Source organism: Chelonia mydas, chromosome 5 (genome assembly GCF_015237465.2).
Source record: "Chelonia mydas isolate rCheMyd1 chromosome 5, rCheMyd1.pri.v2, whole genome shotgun sequence".
NCBI classification, from domain to species: domain Eukaryota; kingdom Metazoa; phylum Chordata; order Testudines; family Cheloniidae; genus Chelonia; species Chelonia mydas.
In genome coordinates, this window is record NC_051245.2 from 76,400,687 (window position 1) to 76,423,095 (window position 22,409).

General features: G+C 40.4%; 1 protein-coding gene across 2 annotated transcripts in view; it reads left to right on the forward strand.

Moving 5' to 3' along the window:
• Positions 1-22,409, forward strand: part of PRDM6 (PR/SET domain 6) — a 99,399-nt gene that overhangs the window by 66,228 nt on the left and 10,762 nt on the right. The window contains exons 5-7 of one of the 2 annotated variants that reach the window (XM_007060868.3): positions 7,710-7,834; positions 10,816-11,158; positions 20,237-20,413. In XM_007060868.3, the coding sequence (XP_007060930.2) occupies positions 7,710-7,834; positions 10,816-11,158; positions 20,237-20,413 (645 nt within the window). Of the gene's footprint in view, positions 1-7,709; positions 7,835-10,815; positions 11,159-13,695; positions 14,455-20,236; positions 20,414-22,409 lie in introns of those variants that run through there. The other variant, XM_043547355.1, reaches the window with a different exon arrangement.

Consider the following 22,409-nt stretch of genomic DNA (forward strand, 5'->3'; position numbering starts at 1 on the left):
TGTATGTATTGAATTTCTATCCATCTCATATAAGGGTGTTTTACTGTACTGTACCAGGCTTAAGCGAAAAGCTACTACAAACCAATAAGATTTTCAGTTCCTCTTCTAGATGCTCGATTCTGATCTCACACTGATTTTGCACCTATCTCTAACTTCATTGGAATTACTCAAGTCCTTTAACTCAAAGAGAGATCAGGATCAGGCCCTCTAGTCTTTTGATTGCAAAACTCTAGGGTTTTTTCCCTAAATTTGAGAACTCTCAGATCCATGGCTTATGAATGTCCCAGTGTTTTCCCAGAGGATAGAACTTATAGAAGGATTCTCAGTTATGGTGAATACTAGATCATACTTACCCGAGGGGCCATCAACCTTGTTCCCATGTTTCATATTGAGAAAGATTTCCTCAGTAACTCTTTTTCATTACAAGCCCTGTTTTCTGGACTCTTCTGGGCCAAAAGTCCATATTATTCAACCTTAGTTCTCTCTCTTTTGGGAGGTATATTTCTGTTGTGAGACTGAAGGAAACATAAGAGGACACATGTTTAAAATCATCTTCTGTATTTAAAAAAATTCTTCACTTCTGTTACTAACAGCACTTATTAAATCTAAAAGAATTATTATCTATTTACTTTTTACCTTCTAAACTGTGTGTTTGAAGTTTCCCTCAGTTTGGATAGTGAAAATAAACTCATCTGTTTTGAGTCGGTCCCACTTCCTAGATCTTGTGCACTGGTGCAATTTGCATTCCAAATTCTGCACTGGAATGTTTTTGAAACAAAAAAATCTGTCTCCCTTAAAATTTCTTTCAAAAAGGGTACTGCAACAACAATAGATTATTATGTTTTGTAAAACATTTTCTTAGGGCTTACACTACCTTAGCCCTGGTCTACACTATGAGTTTAGGTCGAATTTAGCAGCGTTAGATCAATTTAACCCTGCACCCATCCACATGACTAAGCCATTTTTGTCGACTTAAAGGGCTCTTAAAATCGATTTCTGTACTCCTCCCTGATGAGGGGATTAGCACGGAAATTGACATCGCCGGGTCGAATTTTGGGTAGTGTGGATGCAATTCGATGGTATTGGCCTCCGGGAGCTATCCCAGAGTGCTCCATTGTGACCGCTCTGGACAGCACATTCAACTCAGATGCACTAGCCAGGTAGACAGGAAAAGCACCAGGAATTTTTGAATTTCATTTCCTGTTTGGTCAGTGTGGCGAGCTCATCAGCAGAGGTGACCATGCAGAGCTCATTAGCACAGGTGACTATGCAGTCCCAGAATCGCAAAAGAGCTCCAGCATGGACCGAACGGGAGGTACTGGATCTGATCGCTGTATGGGGAGACGAATCCGTGCTATCGGAACTCCGTTCCAAAAGATGAAATGCCAAAATATTTGAAAAAATCTCCAAGGGTATGATGGACAGAGGCTATAACAGGGACCTGCAGCAGAGCCATGTGAAAATTAAGGAGCTCAGGCAAGCCTAGCAAAAAACCAAAGAGGCAAATGGCCACTCTGGGTCAGAGCCCCCGACATGCCTCTTCTATGATGAGCTGCTTGCAATTCTAGGGGGTGCCCCTACCACTACCTCACCCCTGTCCATGGAGTCTCACGCAACAGGGATGAGGATTTGGGGGACGAGGAAGAGGAGGAGGAGGATAGCGCACAACAGGCAAGTGGAGAAACCATTCTCCCAGACAGCCAGGAACTGTTTCTCACCCTGGAGCCAATACCCTCCGAACCCTCCCAAGGTCGGCTCCCGGACCATGAAGCCAGAGACGGCACCTCTGGTGAGTGTACCTTTGTAAATATAATACATGGTTTAAAAGCAAGCGTGTTTAATGATTAATTTGCCCTGAAGACTTGGGATGCATTTGCAGCCAGTACAGCTACTTGAAAAGTCTGTTAACGTGTCTGGGGATGGAGCGGAAATCCTCCAGGGACATTATTAAGGGAACAATCAGAGGTGGCCATTGAAAAGAAATCATCCCCACTTTTAGCCACGCAGTGGGAGGGGGGCCGTTCACGCTGAGCTGTTTGCATTTGCCTGGCAGGGATCTTCCCTGATACTAGTCACGTAGTGGGAGGAGGGGTGAAGTGATCATCCCAGAGAATTGGGTGTGTGGGGGGGGTTAGTTGGGTTTCTGCTGCATGTTAACCCGAAAACCACAGCCCCTCCTTTTAAATGGCCAACCCAACGGGTGCGTGGTATGGGAAAGGAGGGTGCTGCTGTCTGAAACCATTACCACATGTTATGAAGGTTGAAGAAGCTGAAAGACTGTGGCTTACCATGGCTGCCTGCAAGCCGAATTCTGTTGCCCGGCCCTGTGTGTGTGATCTCTCTCACCAAACCAGCAGGCCCTCAATATAAAAGGCAAAATGTCACCTTGTACCGAAAGCACATGTGCTATGTAATGTTAACAGCTTGGTTCACCCTGAAAGAGTCTACCCATTGTTCTCTAAAATGTGTCTTTTTAAATACTACTCTCCCTTTTTTTCCTCCTGCAGCTGCAAATGTTTCAATACTCTCCCTATCATCTCCGTCCCAGAGGTTAGCGTAGATAAGAAGGCGAAAAAAACGCACTCACGATGAAATGTTCTCTGAGCTCATGCAGTCCTCGCTCACGGAAAGAGCTCAGCAGAATGCATGGAGGCAAACAGTGGCAGAGTCCAGGAAAGCAGAAAATGAACACAAGGACAGGAGGGACGAGCAAGATGAGAGATTGTGGGAGCAAGAGGAGAGGTGGCGGCAGCATGATGAGAGGAGGCAGGATGCAATGCTGAGGCTACTGGGGGATCAAACTGATGTGCTCTGGCGTCTGGTGGAGCTGCAGGAAAGGCATCAGGAGCACAGCCCGCCACTGCAGCCCCTGTGTAACCGCCTGCCCACCTCCCCAGGTTCCATAGCCTACTCACCCAGATGCCCAAGGATGCAGGGAGGCGGGGCCCTCTGGGCACCCAACCACTTCACCCCAGAGGACTGCCCAAGCAACAGAAGGCTGACATTCAATAAGTTTTGAAGTGCAGTGTGGCTTCGTCTGTCCCTCACCCGACCCGGTGCTTCCCTCCTTCTCCACCTCTCCCGGGCTCCCTTGGCAGTTATCCCCCTATTGGTGTGATGAATTAATAAAGAATGCATGATTTTGAAACAACAATGACTTTATTGCCTCTGCAAGCGGTGATTGAAGGGGGGAGGGCAGTTGGCTTACAGGGAAGTAGAGTGAACCAAGCGGGCGGGTTTTCATCAAGGAGAAACAAACAGAACTGTTATACCGTAGCCTGGCCAATCATGAAACTGGTTTTCAAAGCTTCTCTGATGCGCAGCGTGCCCTGCTGTGCTCTTCTAATCGCCCTGGTGTCTGGCTGTGCGTAATCAGCGGCCAGGCGATTTGCCTCAACCTCCCACCCCACCATAAACGTCTCCCCCTTACTCTCACAAATATTGTGGAGCACACAGCAAGAAGCAATAACAATGGGAATATTGGTTTCGCTGAGGTCTAACCGAGTCAGTAAACTGCTCCAGTGCGCTTTTAAACGTCCAAATGCACATTCTACCACCATTCTGCACTTGCTCAGCCTATAATTGAACAGCTCCTTACTAAAAAGAAAAGGAGTACTTGTGGCACCTTAGAGACTAACCAATTTATTTGAGCATAAGCTTTCGTGAGCTACAGCTCACTTCATCGGATGCATTCAGTGGAAAATACAGTGAGGAGATTTATATACACAGAGAACATGAAACAATGGGTGTTATCATACACACTGTAAGGAGAGTGATCACTTAAGATGAGCTAATACCAGCAGGAGAGCAGGGGGGAGGGAGGGGAGAAAACCTTTTGTAGTGATAATCAAGGTGGGCCATTTCCAGCAGTTGACAAGAACGTCTGAGGAACAGTGCGGGCGGGGGGGAATAGTTTTACTTTGTGTAATGACCCATCCACTCCCAGTCTCTATTCATGCCTAAGTTAATTGTATCCAGTTTGCAAATTAATTCCAATTCAGCAGTCTCTCATTGGAGTCTGTTTTTGAAGTCTTTTTGTTGTAATATTGCGACTTTTAGGTCTGTAATCGAGTGACCAGAGAGATTGAAGTGTTCTCCGACTGGTTTATGAATGTTATAATTCTTGACTTCTGATTTGTGTCCATTTATTCTTTTACGTAGAGACTGTCCAGTTTGACCAATGTACATGGCAGAGGGGCATTGCTGGCGCATGATGGCATATATCACATTGGTAGATGTGCAGGTGAACGAGCCTCTGATAGTGTGGCTGATGTTATTAGGCCCTATGATGGTGTCCCCTGAATAGATATGTGGGCACAGTTGGCAATGGGCTTTGTTGCAAGGATAGGTTCCTGGGTTAGTGGTTCTGTTGTATGGTAGGTGGTTGCTGGTGAGTATTTGCTTCAGGTTGGTCAGCTATCTGTAAGCAAGGACTGGTCTGTCTCCCAAGATCTGTGAGAGTGATGGGTCGTCCTTCAGGATAGGTTGTAGATCCTTGATGATACGTTGGAGAGGTTTTAGTTGGGGGCTGAAGGTGAAGGCTAGTGGCATTCTGTTATTTTCTTTGTTGGGCCTGTCCTGTAGTAGGTGACTTCTGGGTACTCTTCTGGCTCTGTCAATCTGTTTCTTCACTTCAGCAGGGTATTGTAGTGGGTATTGTAGTTGTAAGAACACTTGATAGAGATCTTGTAGGTATTTGTCTCTGTCTGAGGGGTTGGAGCAAATGTGGTTGTATCATAGAGCTTGGCTGTAGACAATGGATCGTGTGGTATGATCTGGGTGAAAGCTGGAGGCATGTAGGTAGGAATAGTGGTCAGTAGGTTTCCGGTATAGGGTGGTGTTTATGTGACCATCGCTTATTAGCACCGTAGTGTCCAGGAAGTGGATCTCTTGTGTGGACTGGTCCAGGCTGAGGTTGATGGTGGGATGGAAATTGTTGAAATCATGGTGGAATTCCTCAAGGGCTTCTTTTCCATGGGTCCAGATGATGAAGATGTCATCAATATAGCGCTAGTAGAGTAGGGCATTAGGGGATGAGAGCTGAGGAAGCGTTGTTCTAAGTCAGCCATAAAAATGTTGGCATACTGTGGGGCCATGCGGGTACCCATAGCAGTGCCGCTGGTTTGAAGGTATACATTGTCCCCAAATGTGAAATAGTTATGGGTGAGGACAAAGTCACAAAGTTCAGCCACCAGGTTTGCCGTGACATTATCGGGGATACTGTTCCTGACAACTTGTAGTCCATCTTTGTGTGGAATGTTGGTGTAGAGGGCTTCTACATCCATAGTGGCCAGGATGGTGTTTTCAGGAAGATCACATATGGATTGTAGTTTCCTCAGGAAGTCAGTGGTGTCTTGAAGATAGCTGGGAGTGCTGGTAGCGTAGGGCCTGAGGAGGGAGTCTACACAGCCAGACAATCCTGCTGTCAGGGTGCCAATGCCTCAGATGATGGGGCGCCCAGGATTTCCAGGTTTTTGGATCTTGGGTAGCAGATAGAATACCTCAGGTCGGGGTTCCAGAGGTGTGTCTGTGCGGATTTGTTCTTGTGCTTTTTCAGGGAGTTTCTTGAGCAAATGGTGTAGTTTCTTTTGGTAACCCTCAGTGGGATCAGAGGGTAATGGCTTGTAGAAAGTGGTGCTGGAGAGCTGCCTAGCAGCCTCTTGTTCATATTCTGACCTATTCATGATGACGACAACACCTCCTTTGTCAGCCTTATTGATTATGATGTCAGAGTTGTTTCTGAGGCTGTGGATGGCATTGTGTTCTGCACGGCTGAGGTTATGGGGCAAGTGATGCTGCTTTTCCACAATTTCAGCCTGTGCACATCGGCAGAAGCATTCTATGTAGAAGTCCAGTCTGTTGTTTCGACCTTCAGGAGGAGTACACCCAGAATCCTTCTTTTTGTAGTGTTGGTAGGAAGGTCTCTGTGGATTAGTACGTTGTTCAGAGGTGTGTTGGAAATATTCCTTGAGTCGGAGACGTCAAAAATAAGATTCTAGGTCACCACAGAACTGTATCATGTTCGTGGGGGTGGAGGGGCAGAAGGAGAGGCCCCGAGATAGGACAGATTCTTCTGCTGGGCTAAGATTACTCCTGTCCCGGGTGCCTCTGTATGACTTCATCAGCCATGGTTTTAAGGGGTAGGCTAGGTCCCCAAGGATAACTATAGGCATTTCAACATCCCCAACAGTTATTTTCTGGTCTGGGAAGTAAGTCCCTTCCCGCAGCTGTTCAAACAGACCAGAGTTCCTGAAGATGCGAGTGTCATGTACCTTTCCCGGCCATCCCACGTTGATGTTGGTGAAACGTCCCTTGTGATCCACCAGTGCTTGCAGCACCATTGAAAAGTACCCCTTACGATTTACGTACTGGCTGCCAAGGTGGTCCAGTCCCATGATAGGGATATGCGTTCCGTCTATTGCCCCACCACAGTTAGGGAATCCCATTGCAGCAAAGCCATCCACTATAACCTGCACATTTCCCAGAGTCACTACCCTTGATAGCAGCAGCTGAGAGATTGCGTTGATTCCCGACTGACTGGTAGTTGGCGTTGCAAGCTTCCAGAGGGCTATCATCATCTTGGTATTCTTGTGCTTCAGGGCAGGGGAAAGCAAGTCACAAAGTTCCATGAAGGTGCCCTTATGCATGCGAAAGTTTTGCAGCCGTTGGGAATCACCCCAGCCCTGCAACACTATGCGGTCCCACCAGTCTGTGCTTGTTTCCCGGGCCCAGAATCAGCATTCCACAGCATGAGCCTGCCCCGTTGCCACCAGGATGGCCAAATTGCCAGGGCCCGTGCTTTGAGAGAAGTCTGTGTCCATGTCCTCATCACTCTCATCACCGCGCTGCCATCGCCTCCTCGCCTGCTTTTGCAGGTTCTGGTTCTGCGCATACTGAAGGATAATGCGCGAGGTGTTTACAATCCTCATAACTGCCGTGGTGATCTGAGCGGGCTCCATGCTTGCTGTGGTATGGCCTCTGCAGGAGAGCAGAGTGGAAGCGGTGACTGATGACGGTTTGCACTGCGCACATTTCCCGAGGAAGAACACATGTACCCGGGAGCCCATGACAGACAACATGGAGAAATTCACAACTGAGACAATAGCAGCAGAGCAGAGTTTCAGTGGAAGCGGTGGATGACGACAGTTAGCAGTCCTACTGCACTGGCTGCTGAAAGCAGTATGGCGTCCGCATGGAAAAAAGGCGTGAAACGATTGTCTGCTGTTGCTTTCACAGGGGGAGGGGCGATTGACATGTACCCAAAACTACCCATAACAATGTTTCTGCCCTATCAGGCTTGGGAGCTTAACCCAGAATTCCAATGGGCGGCGGAAACTGTGGGAACTGTGGGATAGCTACCCACAGTGCACCGCTCCGTAAGTTGATGCTAGCCACGGTAGTGAGGACGCACTCTGCCAACCTAATGCGCTTAGTGTGGACATATGCAATCGACTGTATAAAATCGATTTCTATAATATCGACCTAATTTTGTAGTGTCGACATACTTACAAAGTAGCTTTAAGCTGTTTGTTATCCTGTGTTACAAGCACTAATTGGAGTCCCACATTGATGAGATGGATTCAGGTTTACTATAATCAATGAGCTATTCTTTCAGGATAACTTGCAGAAATTCTTCCAAAACAGTGTGTATGGTAAAAGGAGCACTATCTGTTCCTAAACTGGGCTATTTTTCTGTTTGTTATGACTAGGTCAAATATATTCTACAGGGCCTGTATAGATATCCCCAGAGGCACTGAACTGCTGGTGTGGTACAATGACAGCTACACATCTTTCTTTGGAATCCCTTTACAGTGTATTGCACAGGATGAAAATTGTAAGTATTTTATTTCTAACTATATGTCCACAGTGCATATTTCACAATTAATCTGTTTTGTGCCTTTTGTTTCTTAAGAAGTATGAAGTAAACCGTGGATATTTATTTAAGGTAAGCTGGACGATTACAAAATAAGGCTCTGATTCTGGAAATCCTTAAGATATATGACTTCAGTGGAACATGAAGTATGAGTAAAACGCACATACCTACAGGTGGGCAGGACTCAGACCTAAAGTGCAGGTTCCCCCTATGGCATAGCAACATATGAAATCCCTCCTTACTAGGGATTTATTGCCAGTTTATTCTCTGTTTACTTCCCCAACCTTCTCGCTAGTTGCCAGTTCTATCATAGGATTTACTCTCTTGCCAAAAAGATAACATAATGTGATCTTTCCTGCCACTGTCAATGCTGCTTCATCGTATTACTGTGGGATGTGTTGATGGAGGCCTAGGCTGGCTGTCCATAAAGATGGGGTCCTTGTGGTTAGAGAAAATGCTAGTTCCTTTAAATAAAGGCTAATTACAAATAACCTGATATGATGATGGAGCCCCCATCCTGTCACAACTATCCCCAATTCCATTCATTCCTCTCCCCTGCCATTTTATTTTACTGCAAATTTTAAAAAAGCATATAATTTATATCACAGACCCAGTCATGCAAGGTGCTGTGTGTACTTGTCTTCAGTGGGAATTAAGAGTGCTCAGCACCTCATAGGATTGGTCTGTTTAGGTAGGTGTGTGTGTGTAGGACTACCTTCTTTCAGCTTGCATCAGAGAACTCTTTTCCATTGTGACAGCCATGTGTGTCTATGTGGTGGAAGAAGCAAATAATAAATGCTTGAATGACTTTGGCCAAAAATGACCCTGTGGCTGCAAGCGCATAATCAACTATATATTATATTTTTTCAGTCAAATACTTGGATACTTAAACAGCTATACTGAGATGAACTTGGGTCTCTTAGCAACTTAAATACTGAACCAGGCAGCAATAAAACAGCAAGATACCAGGGATTAAACTATCAAAAATAAACATCCTTTTTCATCTGGAGTTTTCAAATCTGTTATACTTGAGAGGAGTTTTAAAGACATTAAGTTACTGGCCATAATGTTTAGCACTAAAAAAATCATCCGCTCCAGTTGGTAATACAGAAATATTATTTGCATTTCTGTGAGTTGTACTTTACAAAATCATTTTTTTTAAATGATACAGTGAACAAAATCCCATCACAGTTAAATCTTTAAATATTGTCACTTACTGCTTCGCTACAAGGGAAACCAAGGAGTTTCATCCACAAGCTAGGGAGACTGACAGAAAGAGAAAAATTCATCTCTGGGCAGAGGGCCAGCACCAGGCTTATGCATAACCTAAGTGCCACTTAAACCCTCAAAATAGCCCTCGTGCTGGTCCTCTGCACAAGGGTGAATTTTACCCACAATGAACTGTGAAATATTACTTAGCTCTGAAACCTCATTATTTGAGTCTCTTGATGAGGTTTTATGCTTACAATTTTTTAAAAATTAAATGTCCCTTGTGTGACACAGAAACGTTAAACAGAGTTATTAAAAGAAAAGTTTACATATAACAGGCTCTACTGCACATGTTGTTCCATACACCTAAGATGTTTGGATGTGTTTTAAAAACTGTACTGCAGTGCACATCCTACTGGAGGTAACTCTACTCATAAAATAGGTTCTCAGATTGTACAGTGAAAAGCACCATAGAAAGGACTAGACATAGCTAAATTAAATAACATGGATTACCATGTTTGTTTTGGTTGAGGAAACGTTTAAAAAATAATTTTGTAAAGGAACTTTGTATTATTTACAGTACGATATCAAAATAGGTTTGTACTGCATTTTTTTATTTCAGTATTTTTAATTTCAGTAACTATTCAGACATTAATCACAATCATTCATTGAACAGACCATTTGAAACTGCTACTGTATCTCAACTAGACATACTTGTATTCAGAGGGTAAATCTCTGTGTGTGTGTGTGAGAGAGTGAGTGAGTGAAAGAGAGAGAGAGAAAGAAATCCCCAAATGCTACATTAAAAGAATGTTATGGTTGCAAATTCAAGCACTCCAAAGTTATGAAACACCAGAATTTAAGACATCCATGTGACATTGTGCGTTATGGTACAGTCTTTAAGTACATGATCACATACTATTTTTTCCACAGAATCCCTGCCTCATTCAGTGCACAAGATGGACAGTGCTCAAGGAATGAGGCAGATCTCAAATATTTCTTTTATATGTGTGACTCCCCATGATTCATTTACTGCACAACATCCAAATGCTGCACTAAATGCAAAATTTTATTTTCTCATGTGTTGCATTGTGTTCATCGTCAAAATATGAGAGTGCCTCACAAACCTTAATTAATCTATCTTTTCAACACCTCTGTGAGGTAGGGAAGTATTAGTAATCCCATTATATTGGTGGGGAACTGAGGTACAAAGATATTTAGGCATATATTTTGCAAGGTCTCATGATGAACTAAATCCTACTAGCCTTAATCATGCAAGCAATTACATTGAAGACACTGGATTTGTATTGTACAGGCTTTGTGTGTATGAATGAGGGTGTAATATTGCCCTTTAGTGACTGCCCATTGATAGGATAAGGGAACTACTGCTGTGTCTGTTTTCTGCAACACAGAGATTTGATACAGTGTAAGCCCAGCAGAATTTTCTCTCCGAAGTGAATCCTATCATACTTCTAACCATTCTTGTCACTCTTCTCTGGACCTTTACAAACTCTGAAACCTCTCTTCAGATGACTTCCTACATGTCAGAAACAGCTTCTCCAGTCGGATCACATTCTCATTCCAGCCCTTTGTATATGTGTTATAATAACATTAAATTATTTGAATCTAGTCAGTTGAAAATAGACTTTGAATATTTTTGATTTTCTCCCCAAATTGTGTTAGTTTTAAGAAATAGTAAAGCAGATCTTATTTACTTTTTTGTTTTCTCCCAGTGAATGTCCCTTCGACTGTAATGGAGGCCATGTCCAGACCAGACACTCTACAGCCATTTAACAAAAGTAGCAAACTACCCCCTGCCACTCCACAGCGATCCATAGTATTTCCACAGACTCCGTGTAGCAGAAATTTTTCTCTTCTGGATAAGTCTGGGCCCATCGAGTCAGGATTTAACCAGATCAGTGTCAAAAACCAACGAGTTCTTGCAAGCCCAACATCAACGAGCCAACTAAATTCTGAGTTCAGTGACTGGCACCTTTGGAAATGTGGGCAATGCTTTAAGACTTTCACCCAGCGGATCCTCTTACAGATGCATGTGTGTACACAGAATCCTGACAGGTAAAACACAGGCTTTCTTTATTTCTGTATGGATGGGTAGCCAGACCCTCTGCTTTTTACTTTTATCAGACTGTTATCATTTCCAAAACTAAACCATTATTAGGAGGAGCCTGTACAACATAATACATCTGTGGCTGTGTGAAGTAAGCTGATAATGGCCATTGCTTGACTTCACATTTTGTAAAAACATTTGGTACGTAAATGTACAGACAAGAGGAAATAGCCAAGAATATAATCTTGTTTTCAGAATGGTTTGGTACATCTGTTAGAGGGAACAAAACAGAAGGAAATTTTATTAATATTATGGATGAAAAAATGAGGTCAAGATAATGAAAAGTCTCTTTGTCTTCCAAAGATAATATAACTTGCTGTTCAGTGGCTGTCATAATCATTTCAGGGTTCACCTATAGTGTGCAATGTGTATGAACTTAATTAAGTACTAAGAGGTAATGAATTGGAATTTTTTGCTTAGTACTATTTTTCTTCAGAGCATGCAAACCCATAAATCGTGAAAAGCTGTCAAAAGGAAATACCTACTCCACTAGTGATGTGGAGGAAAACAGATGCCACTTATTCAATAAACTAATATCCACACAGAAGAAAAATGTTGACTAGATACCTCAGAGTCAAAGTTGGTTTGAAAGTTTGTCAATAGAGAATTTTATGGCCATGAACTGAGGATGAAATTTAGCTGAACAAGTGAATTAAAATTTCAGGTACTCTGACAAGTGGCAGAGTAGATATAATGGAACTATTATTTATGAATCAAAGCTGGTTTATTTGACAATCTTGATCGCTGGCAGCACAAAAGACAAAAATCAAATTAATTCAACAAAAAAGACTGCCCACGTTTTGTCTCTCCTTCAGCTGTGAAGAAGGCTTGAGTAAAACAGCTGAATCTCCTGGAAAATCATTCTAAATGCAGCACTCGAATGCAAGTTACATTTGACAAAAATGCAATAGCAGTATATAATGTGTGTGTTTGTGTAATAAGCATATATCCTATGCTGCTGGATAAAAATAGATGAAGTTTAAAGTGTGTGTGGTAGAACTAGGGTCCAGAACTTAATCCCAACTAGAATTTTGAGAGTTGTTAAAATTTTGGATGCGGCAAAACCTTTTCAAGTTTCCGTGCCTTTTAGCTATTTCTAAAGTGCACGCTGGCTCCAGCAGAAACAAAGCATTGTCATGTTAAAAATATATATTTGTATAGAAAAATAGCTTTTATTGCTTTTTTCATACTATAAATTATGTAATTTTCTGATAGCAGCCAACTTTCAAATGCCTCCTGAGTTCCCACAATATGTAACACAACCAAAACTGCCAGAGAAAAATATTTTCTCATAGTTCTCTAAAACATTGTTTGGGATTTTAGCCATATGATTCCCAACTGTATTCATTGTGATTCACATAGCTAAAACCTCTGGCAACATTTTGAAAATATAGGAGTTACGAGTATAGGTTCTTGAATTTAGATTCCAGATTTTTCTGTGTTCTCATATCCCTAACTAGAAATCACTATTATTTAAACTTATGTCATGGCCAAGCTTTTCTCCTACTATAAATAGCATTAGTAGAGCATATAGCTAGCAACATAGGAACTGGAAAAGAAGTATCTTTGCTTATTTCTAGGAACACCTCTTATTTCTTAAAGTAATTTCCTGACAACAAGAAATCAAGGTGTAAATTGCCAAGGCTCGTTTGCCTGCTGGCCTTAGATACTGTATGCAACTCTTAGGATTGGAATTTCTCTCCGCTATCTACTGCACCACTCTAGCCGATAAACAGCTACCTGTTTATTGTCAGAAATTTGTAAACACACCAGCCACTGCATCTTTGATGTGAGGGAAATAGCTGTGGCTGCCTCCTCTAGCAAAGGCCTTGAGACTATCTAGTCTGGCGCTGTGTTTGTTTTTCAGGCATCATGATTAACTATACGTGGTCAAAGCAGGAAAAGGATCCTTGAATGTAGCTATGATCCCCACTTCATAGTGGGAAATTTAAGAAATGCAAACTATTTGGGATTTGAGAAATACAAAGAAGGAAATGACTTAAAACTTCCTTTATCTCAGAAGAAATCTGAATGAGAGTGGAGGATAAGATAAGAGTGAAAAAGAACAGAAAAAAATGTTTTTCAATCAGCCCCTGCGAACAGAATACTATTCAGCAGGCAGAAGTTTGAATATATAAATACTGGATAATAGTGAACCCAAGATGAGGGGGGTCCCAAGTTCTCCCAGAAGTTTCTTTGAATTTGAGATTAATTAAGATTTTAATGAAAGCTTATTTGCCCCTTTCATTTACTTCCCCTTTCCCACTGAGGTCTTTTTTTTTTCCTGTTTGTTAAATAATGTCTTTTCTCTGGAGTCACTTGATGGGTGGGGAGGTAAGATCTAAATCCATCCAGATTTGACCCAGGGACCATCCAAGCCTCTGGAGTTTTTCCTTAAACTCTTGCCCAGACAGAGGCAATTTGACCCTCTATTCCTTGAACCAGGAGTCAGAAATCCCTTTTCTCTTCTGTTTTTCTGCTGCAGAAATTCCCAACAATCCCATTTGGGGGGCTCCAGAAAGGGGTAAGCGAAAGCCTTCAATCACAGTGAATCATTTTCAGACAAATATTTTCATTTATTTTTTTAAAAATCAGCAATAGTTCTTAGAATGACCAGTTTTTATTTACATCTTTCTTTTTTCTCTCTTTGATTGTCATGTACACTATGTAGTGGTGTTAACAGAGGGAGGATGCCTGCACTTCCCAGGTGTTGCTTGTGGCCCACTTTCATATTCAATGTGTATGTGTGATATTTACTCTTGTTGATTGTCATGTATTTAAGCTGATGATTGGAGGGTAGACACTATCCATGCAAGTGTGTCCTTGGTGGGTGGATTCTGGACGTTAACTGGCCCTCGTGCTCTTTGTTTCCTTGAAGTATATTAATGTACACTTTGTTTTGCTGTTACAGTTCAGCAATGAATGTCTGGTTATTTTTTTTAAGATTAAGTTGTCAATTTAATTGATGTTTTTCTCTAGTTACCATGGCTCTACCCCAGTTGGCATTTTTCTCGCAATACATTTTTCTTTGTAGGATGTGTATCTGTTGCCCTAATTAACTAATTACTTAATTTTTAAAAACCTATAGCAACCAAACAGAAAAGAAATCCTGTGAACAATGTCTATTTCTATTTATAGAGTGACTATGGATTATTGTGCAATTAAAGTAAATGTCTTGCTGAATTGAACATTTGTTCTTGCATACTCTTTTCAAAAAGGTTTGCAGGCTTCCAGCACTTATAGTTAAGAGTGGCAAAAGGTGCACAAAATGGTACCACTCCCCTACTGCTTCAGAAGTTTAGAAACACATGAGCTATTTTGTTCTTTACTAAATGATGGCCCCATAAGTCATAGAGGGCTTGACTCTGTGATCCTTACTTCTACTGAGTAGTACTTACACATGTTTGTAGTCTTGTTGGCTGCAATGGGGCTACTCTGTTTGAATAAGTACTATTTGGTGTGAGTAAGAGTTGCAGGAGTAGGCCCATAGTTAGTAAATATAACAAAACCCGTCAATCTGAGCCCTGTGAGAACTTCAAGATGTAGGCTAGTTCTTAAATGTCACTTTGCAGAATCATGTCCTCTCCATTCAGGTTGACAGAGACTGAGTACCTGCATGAAACTCTTTATAAATACTCATGGTGAGTAACTTCAAATGTTCCATGTGGTAGGGTCCAAGGCAACTGATTGTTTTAACTAAAGCATCCACAACTGGGCACTCCCTCCACTAATCCTGCCCCTCTGCAGGGACTATGCCAACAGCTTCTTCACCTCTCTGAAACAATCATTTTGGGCCATTCAGAATGGCAGCTGGAGCGTATCACTGACACCCTGAGTTGCATTTTCCCCTCTCATTAGCCATACAAAACAGCAGATTCCACTCCAATGCCATATCCATTCAGTTATGAAGAGGGTACTGAAACTTTGGCCCAGGTCTGCAGTTCTGCTCCAAAACCACTGACGTGTGTGTGAGAGCAATTCATGGAGTCCTTTCCCTGAAGGCAGAGAGTACCAGCATCACAACATGCCCTGCTTTCATTGACTCAGGTAACGTAAAAACTAAGGTGGTGCCTGAATTGGAGTCTTCCATCTTCCGGTAAAGCCCTGGCGCCAAACTGCTTGTTTAGTGGGGAAAGCCATGGTGTCCTGCTCCCTGACATTCTGACATCATGCAATATGTCTTTGTTTCTTCACTAGCAACAAAGACCTACACTTAGCCTTCTGACAGTGAGAAATGTGTCTACAGCTATATGTCAGGCTTTCTCCTATTGGCTAGTACTTCTCTAGTTGAGGAAACAATGAATCTGATTCACCATTTGGCTTTGCTGATTTGACAGTATTTCAATGAAAGGTTTACAGGTATTCAAAAACTCACTGTTACAAGCAACTCATTCTCAAAAGATTTACACTGGAGTTCTATGAGACCCATGAAGATAGTGAATGAAACTGTGTGAAGAGGCCCATAAAAGACCAGCTCAGCATAAAAGAGAAAGTAATTGAGATTTTTTTCAGGACTCTGATCATGCAGCCCATCATTCAAATATTTCCTCCAATTTATGCTGGAGACAGTGTAAAGAAATGGAACACATGTTCATATGAGCTGGATTAGTCCAGGAGTTCTGCCCTTTTGGATTCAGAAGACATGTTGCAATACCGAAGGAATGGGCACAAGAGAAATAGATTAATTGGATCAATCTTTTACTAAAAGAAGACTGGAAAAAGTGGTTTCAATCCTATGTATTTTTGTGTTGGGGTTTACTTAAATGAGAAAACAGTAAATAAATGGTCTTATTCTAGTGCAATCTCCCCAAAAACTTATACAATTGATTGGATAAGCATGCATCTTTTGAGTGAAATTCAGTTAAGTGCATAGATTGTGTTTGACTTTGTGGTGATCACCCCCAGAAAGTGGGCTACAAAAAAAAAAAAAAGGATTTTTAGCACTGGGAAAAGAAAACAGCAATAATGGTTTCAATAGAATTTATACATTCAAGAGACAGGTTTAAAGTACACTCAAAAAACAAAGTTCTTAACCATTTCTGTGAGCTTGAAAATTTAATTTGAGAATGTTGTAAACCCTGAGATGCCAGAGATTCACCCATACTTAAAGAAATTCTTAAAAAAAATATTATACTATAGATGTCTGAGCCCATAGCTTTTACATTCATGAGTGCACCTAGGGGAGACCCTCACATGAGTAAGGGTCATTGGATTGGTCTCTAAAGGAAAGAGATTGAGGGCCCCTACTAGCTGATGATCTAACACTGTAGAATCTACTTACAGAAGTTTAATGTTATCAAAGATGGGTAACTAAATGGATTTCTAGTACATGAGGCAATTTTAGAGCTGGGCAATTTTGTCTGTGGGCAGAATTTGCCTCTTAGGTAGGGAGATATGCTTTCTTTGAGTTTGGATGAGAAGATGAAGCATATGGCCTAATTTTTAAGAAGAGAGGTTTAGAAGATAGGACTGCTATGTTCTTTTTGTTGACTCTCAGTGATATCCTATATGTACATTTCTTTGTTTACATTAAACTATCTTTAAAATTGGTATAATAATACCTAATTCAAAGATGTATTTGTTAGGCTTAGTTAACATTTCTAAAGCACTATGAAAGCCTTTCTGAAGTGCTACAATATAGAGATGTAAATTAATTATTGTTATTATTAATTATTATTATTATATTACTTCTAGCACACAGTGATGGGGAGAAAATTCTAGGATAGATTTTTACAGAAAAATTATGTTTCAAAGATTCTTAGGACCATATTTTCATACACAGATGCATATGTTTCACCTATAAAATATGCATATAACAGTTTACATGCATGTAAATATGTATTCACATGTAGAAGAGGGTATTCTTGGTACGTACCCATTCATGCATAAAAGTAACTGCAGAGAAACTCAAATTTGCTGGAGCATCTACTTGTATATGACCCCAAACCAACTAAGCTGTTACCCACATGGGTAACTTTAAACACATGGGCAGTTTCTTTGAAGTCAATGGCACTAGCACATGCCTAAAATTATACGTTTGTGGAAGAGCTTTGTAAATATCTTATCTACTTTCTTTGCACTGCAAGCAGTTCCCAATATGCAGAACTGTATGAGTTTTTGAATGAGGGGTTGTGGATGGGGTCAGAACCATGTTGCAGCTTCAACCTAGGTGCCTCTTTTTGAAAATTCAGCCTATAAAGTCCACCATTTTGGTTTTCATTTCATGAGCCCTATTCTCTCCATGACCCTGAGAATAAGGGGGCCACCATCTTAATACGGTTTTCCGGAGCAGAGCAAAATGATGGCACAGGAGATAACTGCTACATCAAAGACAACCCTGCTCTGAAGGTGTCCATGTACTCACCGAACCGATCATCCCTCACATTCAGTCCCGCAGCACTGCTTTCATTTTTTAAAAACAATGTATTGATTTCTTTCTACTAAGAAAAAAAACAACCCAAGTACAGTAAAAATGGTTACAAAACAAAATTAGAACTTTTGTGCTTATTTCATACTCTTTTTCTTGGAAAATACCATAAAATATTATAGCAGTATTCAAAAAGTCATACAGTTCTGCATATTGGGAACTGCCTGCAGTTCAAAGAAAGTAGATAAGACATTTACAGATTGTCAGCTCACACATTTATGCATGCCTAAATTTGTCTTCTTTTTAAAACAGGCTTTGCTTAACTTATGATTCATGTATCTAGCTCCAAAATACTTAATTGATCCCTTTCTTGATTAATCTGATTGGAGATATGCATCATTTATGCAGACTCACACAAGGGGTTAATTTATTTGGTGAAATAACATCTTTTATAGTCAATCCTGCAAGGTTTGGGTGAAAGGCAACAAAATGAGAGACAAGGGACATAAGAATAGACAATCTTCTACAAAGTTCGTCATTTTGTGCATCATACAGTGTAATGCACTATGGATAATATAAAATGTAAATTGTCATCATGGACAAGAAATCGAGTTTGAATCAATGTGGGGGCTAATGGCAACATTTTATTTGGCTTCTTAATGTTTGCTCATAACTGATTTACTACTGTGAAGTATTTACATACAAAGAATGGTGTGACTTCTCACAATGTGAAATTAATCATACTGACTGTTGTTAAAAAATAAAAGATTAATTGGTTTTATTTAGTGTCTTATTGTTTATTATGGGAGCTGTTAAAAATAGATAACCAGAGGCTAATAAACGTTAATGGTCCCTTTCACTATTAGAAAATCAATTGTTCATGGATACGGCATATCTTAATATATTATTTTTGCTTAAAAATGTTTAATCCTAAAAAGCCTGAATTTACATATCTGTTTGATTGTCCATTAACAATGCATTTGAAGAAGCAATAAAGCTGAAAAACATATTTCTCTTGTCTTCCAGCAATGGTAATAGATATACATTAGTTATCAGTGTTTATTTAAAATGTATTATTTCACATGCACTTATATAATTTTTAAAGAGAATAGGGAAAACAATGTTAGTATAATCATCCAGACCAGGTAATCTTTCCACAACTTTTATATATATCTTTCAAACTTCTTTGAAAGCAGTTAGATAGATTTTCAAATGTAAGTAATTAAAATTGTATAGTATTGAGTTATTGACCAATACCAGACTATTAATCAAGCAAAAAAAATTCTACAATCAGTGCTCAGTACTCTGAAGCACTATAAAATAATAGTATTTGTGATCAGCGATGCAAGCAGACACAATTAAGCAGCTCACTTGACAAATGAGAGGGTACACTTTATTTTGCACTTAATTGAATTGTTGTACATGCTTGGTCACCACTGTCTCCTTCCCTTTAGTTTTGGTTTCTAGCCATTTGAACATACACATTTGTTAAAGAGAGAGCAATTAAGACAGCAAGAGTTGTGCCCTGAATTCCTGCTCTCTATAAAAATCATTAATATCCCTTAAGACATTCTTAATTTTCTTTAAAAAAAAAATTTGATAAACGGAACAGAACCCTGCCACTGATTTACTTTAAATGTCCTCATAGATAGAAAGCGTTCCAAATATTGAAGTAGTTTACCAAATTGTTATGACTTAGAGAAACTTGGGGGTGAAAGGGAATTAAATCTATTTTGCCGCAACAGAAATTGATTTACTTTGTATATGTTTCTCAGAACACTTTTTGCCACTTTAACAAGTTAGTAATGGTATTGCTACTCAAACTATTGTCCTGTCTCATCCTTCTATCTCTCAGCCTCTTCCTTCTACTTGAGTTTGTATTGATGTTGTTATAATTCTGAACTTGTGGCATCACAATCAGTTCACTGCAAGAAATTAAGATGTCACAAAAACAGAATTATGATTTCATTTCAGGATCACACAAAAGGAAAATCCGGGCCAGGATGGAAAAACCTATTAATTAAGTGCAAATGTCTTCAATAGCAGCAAGAATACAGAAACGTAATAGAAAAAGCAAAAGTTTGTTATTGTTTTCCAAATTTGTCTCATTGTGAAAGTTCCTCTTTAAAGAGCTTGACTTTTTGGAGTGTGCAAGGGATTAGAAAAATAATATTTTCAAATGGTCATAGAAACAATAGATATACCAGGTAAAATTTTTAGCTAAGCCTGAATTAATGCTAGAGAGGAATAGGACTTTCTGAGTCTGCTAATATAGGGCTCAAATCCCTATGTTAGAGGGAGTTTTCATTGCATAAGGAATACGGTATTGGCCCCTTAGTCTGAGGAAACTAAAAAAAGTCAGATATATAATCTAACCCAGGTTTTGTGTATACCTGAAGAATACTTTGACTATATTGGGGGCCTTGTAGGATCTCTGGCAGTTTCTATACATGGATTCTGTCCTCTAAATTTGCATAGTGGTTCATGGGGGGCGGGGGGTGAATTGCATGTCTTCTACTATAGATCCAGAGATTCACATCCAGACTCCTCTTTGAAAACTAAGAAATTAATTTGAAAAAATTAGCTTGCACCACCCAAGTTGTTTTCTATTTGCTGAAATAGAAAGTAGTGATCACATGGTGTTTCTATTGTTTTGCAGACCCTATCAGTGTGGCCACTGCTCCCAGTCTTTCTCCCAACCTTCGGAACTAAGGAACCATGTAGTCACCCATTCCAGTGATAGACCTTTCAAGTGCGGCTATTGCGGTCGTGCCTTTGCTGGTGCTACAACACTCAACAATCATATCCGGACGCATACGGGGGAAAAACCCTTTAAGTAAGTACCTGAAGCTACCAATGTTGATCAAGAATGAGCAGAGAGGGAATGGCATTGCAGTTGTCCACCCACAATAGCCATGTATAACAGCCCATGGGAGAGCTTCTTTTGAAAGCCAAAGTCAAGATTCCAGACAGACTCATTAGCAGCGTGACTGAAATCAGAATCAAACCAGGCATGTATGCAGATACCTAGTACACGTATGGCCCAGAGCAAATGTCTGTCATCCAATCAAAACTTGACTGTTTTAATTTAAATAGCAGTTTAACAATTATGTCTCAATTAGAGAACCTTAGTTGAAAATGTCTGACAAACTGAAGAGGATGGGTCGAGGCTGTGCTGTAACTGGCATAATATGGTTCATCCCTGTTTTGTGAATACACTGAAGTAACTCATATACCAGTTAATTTGTAATTGTTAATCACATACAGAGAAAAATAGACTCAGAACCATTGGACAGGAAAAACACTATGTGTAATTCATAACATGACTCTAGTAAACTCAAAATAAAACTCATAAAAATAATTTGCAAATGCAGTGATCAGAGAAAATCAGCTGTCTGTCAAGGTGGTTTTCAATTTTTAGTTAAACAAAACTGTGCTGGAAACTTTGAATATAGTTCAACAAAATCCTTGATACAAACATTCTGAATTCAAACATTCTTTGGGTGTTTGGAAACAAACCTTGTTTCAGATCTTGTGAATGTCATTGTCTCTATAATTGGCCAACCCCAAACCTGAAATCGGAATACACCCAAATCTGGTAGGGTTGGAAATCTAAAGCTGAATTTTTGTGGCTTGGGCCCATCTTTATTTGCAAGTGCATTCTTAGGACAAGTGGTTACCTGTTGTTGTAACTGTCTCTGCAGTTCTGCAGCTGTAGTGTTTTACATGTAGTCATACCCTGTGTGCAGGTTTCAATGTACATGTACACAGTGAGACCTTTATTATCTACATTTCATGAAGGACTTCTTTAAGAGGTGTAAGTTCAGATAACAGAGGGAATTTAACAAGATCTACAGGCTTCTGCACTTTTGAGGTTGTACAGAAATCACTTCTCTACCTTAGCTAGCTATTCACTTAAAATAAAACCCAACACTCAGCCACGCCACAGACGTTTGTTTGTTTGTTTCTGTATTTGAGAGGCTGGTGCACAGCTGGTTAATATAGGTTTCTACTTCATGCAGATAAAGGACTCTGCTCTGACCAACTACTTACTTAATCTAGGAGGCTCTTATAGAGGAAAATGTGTATTAGTGAAAAGTCTCTCTCTCTTTTAGCTGAATTGAGAGACATGGATTCATATAATTTTCTGCCTGGAACCAATACCTCCCTGGGAAAAAATAACCAAACCATTATTTTCTGTAAATACCTGGTTTTCTGTGGGGATGAGGAAATAAGGAGTTGATGGGAGAGAGTGTCTTTCCCAGTTCATTACGTGCCCTCACTTCAACATGATTTTTCTTTGCCTGTATTTCATGCCAGGCTAATGTAAGAGAGCTTCTGTCACTGAACCCTTCACAGCAAGATCCCATCAGAGTTGCCCACCCTCCATATATGGCCACAAGAGACGCATGGCCTCCATGCATGTGTGTGCTTGGGAATGGAAGGACAGAATCAGAATTCTGGGCACATCCCATACAGTAGATTTTGGGGACCAGGAATAGAAAATAGGACAGCTTTGTGGGTGTCAAGTCATGGAATCCTGCAGCCTCAACAATGACACCCACAGTGCCAGTATCTTGAGTGAACAGAGTCCACAGACAGAGAGACAAAAATAGTGCTAGCAATCAGATTGATTTTTATCTAGTTGCTGTGTAAATAGATTTTAGTAATTAATTGAAGAGGTTTCCAGGTCAAAGTGGAAAATAGATTTCTTTTAATGTTAAGGTGTTACTTATGTGTAACCTTGTTGACTCCACTTAATTTTTTTTCTTAACGTCCTGTTTTTGTCATGTTTCCAATAGAGCTGTTATTTTGCCCCATTTACAATCATT